The sequence below is a fragment of the Vanessa cardui genome, chromosome 22 (genome assembly GCF_905220365.1).
Source record: "Vanessa cardui chromosome 22, ilVanCard2.1, whole genome shotgun sequence".
Lineage (NCBI taxonomy): Eukaryota > Metazoa > Arthropoda > Insecta > Lepidoptera > Nymphalidae > Vanessa > Vanessa cardui.
In genome coordinates this window covers 8,130,959-8,144,443 of record NC_061144.1, presented here as the reverse complement: position 1 = coordinate 8,144,443, position 13,485 = coordinate 8,130,959, and the positions used below count along the sequence as shown (strand labels likewise).

At 32.9% G+C, this 13,485-nt stretch overlaps 1 protein-coding gene across 1 annotated transcript; it reads right to left on the bottom strand.

The window, feature by feature from the left end:
* Positions 1-6,873: 6,873 nt before the first annotated feature.
* Positions 6,874-13,485, bottom strand: LOC124539340 (uridine phosphorylase 1-like). The gene is made up of 7 exons (XM_047116704.1): positions 13,348-13,485; positions 12,346-12,469; positions 10,232-10,384; positions 9,519-9,704; positions 8,713-8,851; positions 7,893-8,086; positions 6,874-7,167 (listed from the first exon to the last, which is right to left on the bottom strand). Exons 1-7 carry the CDS (start codon positions 13,479-13,481, stop codon positions 7,054-7,056), a joined length of 1,044 nt encoding a protein of 347 aa, XP_046972660.1. The 5' UTR covers positions 13,482-13,485; the 3' UTR covers positions 6,874-7,053.

Below are 13,485 nucleotides of genomic sequence, written 5' to 3'. Positions count from 1 at the left end.
CTTTTATTCCTTTCATTTTATATTCGTGGTACGCGGTTTTAATTTTACAAGGACATACTTTTCATTACTAAATCAAAATTGACTACTTAAATACCTCAACATATTCACAAACGATTCAGTAGAAAGCAAAACAGATTAAGCTACTAAGTATATATTACTTAAATTAATATATCAGATGCAGTATACGCAAAATGGTAATGGCGCATTAATGACTATTGTTTAGTTCTATTATACGATACGATTAAAATTTCTATATCCCTGAGAAATTATTTTGTACTCGCATTATACGAAAGCTTATATAAAAAAAAATTACCCATTACTTGGTGGTAGGGCTCTGTGGTGGTAATCTGGGTAGGTACCAAACACTCATAATATTATATTCTACCGCCAAACAGTAATAGAATTGTTATTTTCCAGCATGGGTGAGTATAAAGGCAAATTTTATTTTTCAATGTTGATAGAGCAGTGGCGATCGAAGAAAGTGTTAAAATTTCTATCACCACCAATGTCTATGGATGGTGGTGACCACATACCATCAAAAGGCTCAATTGCTCGTTCACCTATTATAAAACATATATCGTTGGTTTAAATCTTCCTTTTGTTAATTCAAAATTTGAAACAGTTAATTATAATTTTAAACAAATGTACTTATGTATTTTAATTTATAAGTGAACGTCGAAATATGTTGTTCATGTTTTATGAATTTCAAAATGAGGAATGTAAAACCTGTATTTCAAACTATATCGTGCCATGAATATTTAGGTAAGGCGAATTTCGAACACATGCCATATTTAATTCACTGAAATTTAATAAATAAGTAATAAACTTAATATGTATTAACATTCGTATTCATTTAGGTTTTTTCCTGGATTGTTACATTTTTAATTAACCTTAATATTACTGACTGAGTCATTTTGAATACTTACACGCCATTTTCCATTTAAACACGCAGCCGGCATAAACTATAAATTAGAATTACATGTTAAAAAAATATCACACAAAATTCACGCTCAACGGCTAATCTCACGCAATGATTAGCGCAACTAAACATAGAAATGTGCACACACAATCACACTGTACAACACATTCCCGATTGCACATACACAACCCCAATGCACAGAAACAGTTTTTGTTATTAAATAATCATGTTTTAATAAAAGAACAATGTGATTCAATCACAAAAGATCGGTTACGAGACCGGCGTAGACCCGGGTATGCGCTACGAATAACCGCGAGAGACTGACGTAGCTTCGTAGCAAGTTGGAGCCAAAAGCTTTGCGCAAACTGTACGGTAGTCAATTTCTTACATTCCGTAGTAGCTCTTAACTCAATAGTCATAAAGATCAATATTCAAAAAATAATACATGTGGTTTGGGGTACAGATCAACCACGCAGTACACTGGTGTGCGTTTACAATAGCAAGTGAAAACTAAATACATACATACTTTTAGTTAATTAACATGTAAAACGTGGTTGGTTCGTTGAAAACTTTTGGTAGTTTATTTAAATTCATTATAAAATAAAATATTTTCAAGTAAAACACTTAAAAATAGATTCATAGTATGTATTCACAATGTTATACACGTTTCAATAAACTGTTTAATTTCATAAACGATTCAAACTATTTTACAATCAAATACTTCTATAGAAATTGAAGTATGCAGACGATTAAAAATGGTATTGAAAATCCAAGTCATATAAACTCTGACCTGCAAAGTTTTTATGAGTGAAGTACGTTTATTTGTTTTATGTGAACGTTTTCTAAGACGTCGTGTAAACTACAGCTGCATATTGCCTGGATGTATATTATGTTTTTTTAGCTGACATGTTTGTTTATGTAATTGCACTTAGTGATATTTTAAATCATTACATAAAACATATAGTGTAAAACAAAGTCGCTTAACGCTGTATGTCCCTATGTATGCTTTGATCTTTAACATTAATATTAATTTTGATGAGATTTTTTTTAATAGAAAGACTGATCGATGAGGTATTTATGTGTATAATACATGCATTATATATTTGACGAACTCCGTAGTCGAGTGGTGTGTACACCGGTTTTCATGTGTACGCCACTCCGAGGTCCCGGGTTCGATCGACGTTCAATGTAGATTATCATTAGTTTTCTATGTTGTCTTGGGTTTGGGTGTTTGTGGTATCGTTACTTCTGATTTCCATAACACAAGTGCTTCAGCTACTTACATTGGGATCAAAGTAATATATGTGATGTTGTCTAATAGCGGTTTGTATTGTCTAATGATAAAAGAGCTGTAAGAATGTACGCTACATTCTGTAGTATATTTAGTATCAGCATTGTACCCGTGCGAACCCGAGGCGGGTCGCTAGTACATGAATTAAACGTAGCTCTTATCTATTTTTTAAACCAATAATAATAAGTGATTATAGAAAACAATGTATAAATACGTTAATTTGATTGAAATGTTTTAATCATTTTATTGGCGCTGATGTATGTGTATAAAATGTAATGTTCATTTATAAGATCAACGAATATAGGCCAACGGGATGACTGATCTCTTATAACGTACACTCAGGCAGTGACGCAGTAATTGGTAATACGTCTACGGCAATCCATTCACGAATCGTAGGATGCAATAAATTACGATCGACGTTATAGTCAACGCAAGTAATTATTTTTTTATTAATATTAAGCTTAATAAGTTTGCACGTATAAAATACATGAAGATATTTGTTACATGTGTAGCTGGAACTAAAAATTTGGATATAGTCTTTGCACAAATTTAATGAAAGTAACTTATTCAAAAAAATACGCTATGTATAAAGTAGCGTCAGTGATCCTTGGTGATGTACGTGAAAATTTAAATATCGAAGCTCACTCAATATTCCACAGATAAAAATTATGGTAGATTAAGATTTTTTTAAAGAATAGGGTCTCAGACGCAAGCTCTGCCTAGTTCAGACGCTTGTATACCCACTAAACACGTAATTATAGTATAGAACAAAATGAAAACAACTTTTTTACTAAAATATCATCATCCTCCTGCCCTTTCCGAATTTTATTTGGGGTCGGCGCAGCATCTTCTCTGACAGACGTCATCTCACAAGTAACATTCTTTCTAACCATATCGTCTTTCACACAGTCCATCCATCGTTTTCTTGGTCGTCCTCTACCTCTATATCCATCCTCATCCATGCTCAAGGTCTTCCTCACAATATGTTCCTCATTCCTCCGCATTACATGCCCATACTATGATACTTATTTACTAAAATAAATTAAAAAAAAATATGTGAAAACTTCTTGCTCTTTTATTATTTAAAATAGTTTGACAAATTAGCAACTGGTCTACGTGGAAGAAAAAATTACCCATACCTTACATCGCCATTATGCCGCTAACCTCAGAAAATAATCATATTCCCCATGTATTTGTACACTGGTTAAATCCACCTTTCAAACTGGAATACAACGTCACTTAGTTTTGTTCTTTTGGGGTAGAATTAGTTATGACCCAGTGATACTTACTTGAATAACTTTAATCAAAGTTACTCCTACCATTTCCACTTTCATAAAGTTGAAATATACAAATAACTTTCTTAGCGGATGCTTACATTATAACATCAAACTATGTTCTAAATTTAGTAGTACCCTTGTTTTGGGTATGTCTTTATATGAGTGAGCTAGTGTAACAACAGACACAAGGGACATAACATCTTAGTTCCCAAGTTTGGTGGCACATTGACGATGTAAGGAATAGTTAATATTTCTTACAGCTTCCTTGTCTATGGGTGATGGTGACCACTTACCATCAGGTGGCCCATATGCTAGTCAGCCAACGTATAACAACAACAACAACAGCCTGTAAATTCCCACTGCTGGGCTAAAGGCCTCCTCTCCCTTTGAGGAGAAGGTTTGGAACATATTCTACCACGCTGTTCCAATGCGGGTTGGTGGAATACTCATGTGGCAGAATTTCTATGAAATTTGTCACATGCAGCTTTCCTCACGATGTTTTTATTCACCGCTGAGCACGAGATGAATTATGAAGTCAAATTAAGCACATGAATCAGCGGTGCTTGCCTGGGTTTGAACCCGCAATCATCGGTTAAGATACACGCGTTCTAACCACTGGGCCATCTCGACTCTTCTCTTCTCGATCTGGCTGCCAGCCAACGTATACCATAAAAAAAATATTAGCATACACTCACGTTCTAAATGATGCAACATTATACATTGGCTAATGCATCTAACTTAACTTGGTGGCAAGTCTATGTCCCAGGCCGTTGGGATAGGTACCACCCACACATGAAACAATCTACAGCCAAATAGCAGTACTATTACTATTCTATATACTATTGTTATCATCAATGTATCTACAGGTACAATGGACAAATCTTTGTTCCCAAGATTGGTGGCGCATTAGTGATGTAAGGAATCTTACAGAGGCATTGTCTATGGATGATGATGACTACGTATAGAGGTGGCACTTAATTAAAATAAAACACTATCATAAAAATACTAATAAAAAAAATTAAAATTTGTTTATGGAACACATCATAAATCAGACTTTTATAAATAAACTTTTACAATAAAGCATGATAACGACAAAAGGGCATACGTAAAATGATAACTAATATACTTAAGAGATCACGAGTCGAGTTAATTGAGTTAAAATTTAACCAAATTTGTAATGAAATCAAATATAAATGGCTCATGTGAAACTCTATTGAATGGAATTTTCTTGCTTCAAATTGTTGAGATAGAAATCGAATTAGAGCTTGCTTCCAATAATGAGTCATTTTTTTTATTGGAGAGTAAGACTTAAATATTTACAGCGTTATTGCTAATTCGACGTATATCCGCTAAGAGATGATGTGATTTTATTTATTTAAAATTATTGCAAATAGTCACCCCTATCTTCTCCTAACGGATATACGTCGAATTACCAATAACCCTGTATATATATATATGCTTAATTTGTATTTATAGTTCATCTCGTGCTCGTCGGTGAAGGAAAACATCGTGAGGAAACATGCATGTGTCTAATTTCATCGAAATTCTGCCACATGTACATTCCACCAAGCCGCACAGCATAGTAGAATCTGTTGCAAGCCCTCTCCTCAATGGGAGAGGAGGCCTTAGCCCACCAATGGTAAATTAACAGGCTGTTACATTAATAAAACTTGTATTAAATTTTACATTTGGATGTTATTATAGGAGCTGATCGAGAAGACGTATTTTGCGGTTTATGGTTTCGATCGTATCGCTGTTGAATGAATACCCACGAGGATAGCGCATGTTTTTTTTGTATCTGCTATAAACACGCGACATGCAGATGAAACAGCCTTTACATTGCCGAACACATTGCTCACACCGGAGCGTGAAACCGCTATTTATTTAGCGGTTGATATGTAAAAAACCTACTAGAAAAACATAGTTTATTATATTTTATACTCGTTAAGATTATCTCAAATTAGACAATAGTAAATTGTCTATGATTATCATTTATTTGTATCAATATTGTTTGACACTACACCAGAAAGTGATACATGAATATGATCTATGTGGGATTTTCTATAGCCATTAATACATTTAATATTATATATCTCTACATAATATAAATAGATAACAGTTATTCTATTATATTTGTTCTTTAATACCAACGATGTATATTTCCTGTTGTACCAGTGTATGTAACTGAATGTATATGTATATATATGAAAAACTAGTAAAGTAGTTTAAACAATTTGAAAATGCTCTTATGAAGTATATTAATAACCAGGGATGTTATGGATTTGTAATTTCGGACCTGGATATAGGTTACGAATATATTAATCCTATTTACTGTAATATATAACCAATTTACCATTTAAAAAAGTTATATTAGTGACTTATTTTTAAACAATTGGTAAATTATTTTTAATTAGTATTTGTGTATATGCTAAACATAAATTCCATCAATAATTGCCAGCTACTGGTTTATTTGTAATTTCATGACATCATGGTCAAATAATCGTAAGTATACTTGTTGTGCAACGCAACAGTTTTTTGGTTTTAACAATATTCTATATTGTATGCATAGATTATTTATGTTATATCCAGGTAGAGTCACACTACAAGAAGTAAAACGAATCAACTGTATAATCTTGATGTGCGTGACAGCTACGCTTGTCAATCGCCAAATGTCAAACTGTCATACTAGCTTTTATTATTTACTACATACATGTACAGTCGGGGTAAGAAAAGGTTCGTCAACTTAAGATCTATTTTCGTGTGCTCAGTATGAGCGATAATCTGCTTTACCGATCGAGAATGACATATTGCGTCGCAACGATTTGATGTCTAGATTCAAAAGGTACTAACAGTTTAAGACTTGATAAAGGAATGAATTAGAAAACTGACGAATTTTAAATTTTATTTTAAAAAAATATTATTTTAGACTTAAATTACTTTTACTTAAATTCTATAAATTAAATAAAAATAAAATCAATAAAAATATATTTTTTAATCTTCGTTTATAAACAATTATATCACAAGAACTGGAGTTATAGCCACAACAATATTTAAATTATTACAGTATTGTCTTAGAAGGTAAGCGTGTAGTCATTGAAAAATATTGCTATATTTAAACTGTCATAAAATTTAAATAAAAACTGTTAATCAAATTTTAGATCAAAGACATGTTTGTATGACATTTATCTGTATGTTGAAAACATGATTGTATGGAAAGAACCGTAATTAGACCTAGGGAGGGACTATAGTACGACACAACTTAGATGAAGCATCGTCAAAATTCATAAAACCGATCAAATCCGAATTAAGTACGCTGTCTCAAACGTCGATGGTTGTATTGACGCGAGAATCCATAGCGATGAATAGCATCATATGGCGCGATAGGGAGCTATTTCTATTGGATGTGTGAATCGCCAGTAATCGGTTTCATTACATCCGATCCTACATCTAAGTTGTGTCGTACTATACGCTTATAATTTTATAATACATCGGTTGTTACCATTATAATGATAAAACAGTAAATTTAAAAAGTCGGGACCCAATAGGAAGTCTGATTCACGTGAGTCCTAATCGTTCTTGGTCGGTTTATTATGGTTTTTGACATATGTTGTGATATATTTCGCAATCACTAACATCGGTCTCTCTTGCCACTCTAGTAACTTGGATTTAGTTGGAGTAACCTGAAAATAAAATACAGGTTTTAAAGATGATCTTTAATTTAGGAAGTTTATTTATAATGTCGAATGCTTATATTAGTAAACATCATATTATTCCTTGGAATAATTATTTTTACGTTATAAATACTGTTTACGGAGGCAACTCATAAGACATCATTTCACTAGTCCTAGGCTTATAATCCCTAACTATTACGATAAACTATAAAAAGAAGTGTAAAAGTAAAGTAACAGCCTGTAAATTTTGCCAGTGCTGGGATAAGGCCTCCTCTTCCATTAAGGAGAGGGTTTAGAACATGTTCCACCACGCTGTTCTAATGCGGGTTGGTGGAATGCACATGTGGCAGAATTTCGATGAAATTAGACAAATGCAGGTTTCCTCACGATGTTTTCCTTCACCGCCGAGCTCGAGATGAATTATTAACACAAATTAAGCACATATATATAGTGGTGCTTTCCTGGGTTTGAACCCGCAATCATCGGTTAAGATGCACGCGTTCTGGACCATCTGGACTGGACATACTGGACATACTGGACCATCTCAGAAAAAAGAAATATAGTCATGAATAATTTAAGTCGTCTTTAAAACATCGAAAAAAAAATAGCTTTGAAGAACCTGCAGGTCTTTATAACAATATTTAGATTTATAAGTATTATGTCTTTATTGACGCTCTACCTTTCTTGTTACAAATTAGTCATCGTATTTCAATCAATAAGTCCAAAATAAATACCTGATCTTCCTCCAATCTGTTGACCAAAGTAACGCATACATCCGCTGATCTCAAGCCAGCTTCCCTCGTCATAGCAGCAAAGGCAGTTGCCTCCATTTCTATATTCTTAACTCCCAGCCCCACTAAAGTTTTGATAAAAGCCATTTTGTCTTCTTCTGTGTAATCACAGAATGGCCCGTCCAATCTACCCTGACCTGTCAAAATATTTTACTGTTAATTTATGATGCAATTTTACTCATTTATATAATAAATAAATATGAGACAATGAGGTCGTCAGAAGAATTGATTGATTGATATTCTGTTGAAAGATATAATCTTTGGAGTAGTGCAAAAGCTTCATTAAAATTATAAAACCTCGCCTTATTTCCTCCACCGGTGATAGAAAGGCTGTTTAATTTTTTGTTCAGAGGATCGGAATTGCGATTCAACGGGTAAATGCTGATAGAATTCTTGTCAGCATTCCACGCGACCATAAATCACCACCTTTTAAACTTTTTAAATGAAAGAACACTTTTATTATTTTATAAAGAAAATCAAAATTAAACTTCGACAACAACAGCCTATAATTTCCCACTGCTGGGTTAAAGTCTCCTCTCCCTCCCACGCCGTTCCAATGCTGGTTGATGGAATACACGTTTCCTCACGATGTTTTCCTTCACCGCCGAGCACACGATGAATTATAGCACAAATTAAGCACAAGAATATTCAGTGGTGCCTGCCTCGGTTTGAACCCGAAATCATCGGTTAAGATGCATGCTAACCTAACCTAACCACTGGGCTACCTTAGCTCTCAAATAAGTAGAACCAAATAACTTATAACCTCGATAGAAATCATCAGCGGCCATCGTTCCACCGATATAAGTGGAAAAATCTCTTTCTTCAGATGCAATAGAGAGCAACTCTTCACTCAAACGTTTGTCGAAGTGCGATGGAATTTTTCTTATTTTACCCAATACTGGCTGGAAAAACAGAAACAGTTAATGTACTCCTTGATAACTACTTGACCTACATTGGTCACAGGGTTAAGTATGAGCGCTCGCGATATATTCCACTTTGATAATCTGAGGACGGTAAATCCAACACAATAGGAAAAAGTTGACAGGACCAATGGCTTCAAGTGTATTCGGAGGCAGAGGAGTGTAGATACTGAGAATTTTCCTTGTCAGAAAAACCTGGTTTTTATATGAGCTGAGCCGGGATTTAAACTCAGAACCTCAGGATATGTAACGTCATACCCTAACCAGTAGATCAGTGAGTCAATGATATACTTGTCTGTTTCAATAAAAAACCAAGTAATATAGGCAGAAGGTGCATACTGTTAAGCAAATAATAAATGAATAATTTAATATCAAATTTATAAAGACGACATAAAATATTTTTTGTTCTCGACTAAAATAAAATAACTGTAATTCAGGAAATCATAAATCGAATTACAACCTGGATGAGTAATTATTTAAAAACGTATATATATCTACATAATCATAAAAGCTGGTCTTGACATCTAAGCTTTGTAACAACAGCAATAGAAATGTAAATAATTATAACCTTAAATTATCATTAATTCTTTCCATAAATCTGGCGAACCTAAAATAAATCCTCAACTTTATAATTACAAAAAGTACCTACGATATCATACGACTTCTCCAAAGTCCCGTTTAGACCCCACGACGATATTACAACCGATCCAGGTGCTATATTTAAACCTCCACTCGTCCCTATTCTGAAAATAATGGGATCTCTCGCTTTCGCGTAACTCAGTAGTTTTATTACTTCTTGAAGTAGAATCGTCATTGATGGAATTCCGATTCCATGCTGGAAAAGAAATCATTTTATGTATTACATTCGCATAGTACTACATAGTATATACCTAGATAATATTTTTTAATGTTGAAAAAGGGTAACTACTGAGTTTCTTGCTAGTTCTTCTCGGTGAAATCTACTATCAGAACAGGTGTTAGCTTCACTTAATATATTTGTTAAAAAATACTTAGTACTGATCAGCTCCGATTTTAAAGATGAATGAATGAATGAGACACTCTGTATGCACAAGGGACATAATATGTTCATTCAACAAGATCGGTGGCGCCTTGAAGATGTATGCGATGATTAACATTGCAGTGCCAATGTCTATAGGCGACGTTGACTACCTTCTATTTCCCAGTCTGGCAATATATTTAATATAAAAAAATGCCAAAAGTTTTTATTTGGTCAATCTCAAAACTTGTCTTATTATGATATTTACTACAACTCTTCGCAATTCATTTCTTTATGGTCGTAAGCGACATAAGCATTGTCATTTGAAAATAATCTTATAATAATATGTTTAAAATTCAACTTACATTAACAGATAGCACTGACCCGACTTTGTACATGGCGTATCTATGCGAATGCTTCGTCATATTTACAAAATTTTCACAAGGTATATCCAAAGCTTTAGCTATGTATTTAGCGAATTCCTTCATCCTGTATTTTGTGCCACCCATACATACAAACTGAAATAATACGTTATATTATTACTAGTAGTCATTTGTCATGCAAAAAAGTGCCTATGTCCTTTCTTAAGTTCAAGTTTGCTTCATACCAAATTTTAACAAATTCGTTTCAGCTTTTTGGTCGTGAAAGAGCTACAGACAGACATACTTGCGTTCACATTTATAATATTAATATCGATTCTCTTCGATGATAAACTGATTATGCAAATCAAATAACAAAATAATCAATCTGTAAACATTTATATAATTGATAATTTTACATATTAAAGATATAAGTAATAAAATCATTATGATTTCGATGTAGAGAAGATAAATATAATTATATTAATATACATTGCAATACCGTCACCAAGCGTCAAATCTACTACTCGAAAAGAGGACGAGGAGCAATGGCAAATTTAGAAACTATTATATACTATACCATACTATATACTATACTATACTATAGGCAGTTAAAGTATTTATGTTTACTACCAATACATACGTATATCAACACGAGAACATTTGTTTTTGTATTATTAGAATTACAAAATAAATTAAAGAGATATTTGACAGACACTCAACGTATACAGTCAATAAACTGAAATTTGAAGCAATCAAAATCGATTCAGTAAAATCTTTCAATCTTTTGTTGATTAATTTACAAATATTTTTTATTATTCGTCTATTTTGCATCAATACATGTCGGTCAATAGAAAATCGAAACAAGAGCAAGAAACAACTATCTTCTAAATTACGTCACTAAATTAAAATCATATCAAAGTATTATTAGTAAATGTCACGCTCACCTAACATTAACAATTGTCAGGCTAATAAACCGAATAAAGAAAATACTATGAAGTGGAGTTATCTTGACAAAATCGATCTATCATACGTGATAAGAATTGAAATAGACAATTCTGTAGGTCATTTCTCATCAACGGTTGATCAAGTAACAATGATAGTGATAATAAAACAAATGATAATATATAATCCCATGGTTAGTATACGTACGAATTATTATTATTAATTCTTGATTCCATTTCAGATGACCGAACTTTTTTTCGCTTTATAATTTCTTTTTTTGTAGTCTTTGTTGACTAAAATGTGTTTTTATTTCTCTTTTTTGATTGTAAAATATATAATTTGGTTCACAATAAACGAATATAAAAGTTTGTTTCGATTATTTCATTTTCGCGTTGTAAATATTCGAATACAAAATAGGTTTATTATATAAGTACCTACTAGCGAACCGCCCCGGGCTTCGGGTGCAATGCTGACACTAAATATACTACTGCTTTTTTTCTTTATATGTCATTTAGAAAAAAACTAGCGACCCGCCTCGGCTTCGCACTGGTGCAATGATATGACTTCACAGTAGAAAATTATCAGTGTTTCTTTACTAAATCTTCCATGTATCATATATAAAAACCTTCTTCTCGAATCACTCTATCTATTAATAAAACCGCCTTGTAAAATCCGTTGCGTACTTTTAAAGAGTTAAGTATACATAGTGATATAGAGACAGAGAGAGCGACCTTGTTTTATACTATGTAATAATTAAAACCACTCTTTTGTACCATTGATTGACCACATAGATCATACATATGAGAAATTGTATCACACCAGCATACAAGCAGTCCTTTCATATCGAACTTAAATAGGCATTATTTTATTGAATTTTAATTATATACATTTAGAACATATTCATATTTCGTTATTTTATTATAAGCTTATAACACAAATATGAAATAGAACCGTCAAAATATAGTAACGTATAAAATATAGTATAAACATATAATACATAAAGTTCACGCTTGTCGCCTGTAGTCTAAATTAGCGTATGAAAGCAGAGTGCTGTATAATACAATATTTTACACTAAAAGCTTCGACGAAACGCGTTTTATCGTCTAAAATAAAAACAAAGCAACGTGTGTTACTATAAAATATCGATAGTATTCGAAAAACATTCAATCTCTCACCTTAACATCTCCGAACATTTTCGGCAAGTCATAATTCTCGTTATCCAAACCCAAATGATACAAAACATCTTGATTCAGCTTAGAAAGATGTCCATTCCTCAACCGAAACGTACCATCGGGATTTCTATGAAGATACAAATGTAATACATTAACCATCTCACTAGTAAAACTTGTACAGAAGTTGTATAGTTAAAAAGATATTTGTCTTCTTCTTTTGATGTCTAATTACTTATGACGGAAAGAGAGAATAGAGGGTGTATGCATTACCTGTATAAAGTTATAGTATTCAAAAACGTACACATCGTATATAAATATATATTACTGAATCGATATAGAAGGACTTGGTATTTTTTTTTTTAAATATTATTTATAATTAAAAACAAAATATTTAAATCGCAAAATAAAATATATGAAAATGTGCATCATATTTCTTATCTGCACAAATGCAGACGACACGAACCAAGAAATGAATGATAAAAATCTATTAGAGGAATTAATTAATTGTAATTATTGTCTGTGTCCTTTTCAACGTTATTTAATCCTAACCAATCCTAACAAACCAACAAAAAGAACTACACATCCTTAAAAACAATACTTATGGATGTTTCAAATTCTCCAGCCTCAAAAATAATACTCGCCAAATGTAATTGTTACACAGTAAAAAAAAGTAAAGTAACAGCCTGTATGTTCCCCAGTACTGGGATAAGGCGTCCTCTTCCATTAAAGAGAGGCTTTGGAACATATTCCACCACGCTGTTCCAATGCGGGTTGGTGGAATACACATGTGGCAGAATTTCGATGAAATTAGACACATGCAGGTTTCCTCACGATGTTTTCCTTCACCGCCGACCACGATATGAATTATAAACACAAATTAAGCACATATATATATAGCGGTGCTTGCCTGGGTTTGAACCCGCAATCATCGGTTAAGATGCACGCGTTCATCTCAGCTCTAAAATTAAAAAAACAGTCAAATTCTTAAGAACGCTTAATACTTACTTAGGAGAAGTTGATCCGTATTGTTGATGCCACACCGTGCTACAATTTTGGTAATGGGGCTCCAGTCCCTCTCCTAATAGTATATAGTCACAATCACATTCGGGTGCTGATATATTTTCACTTTCCAGGGACATAGTT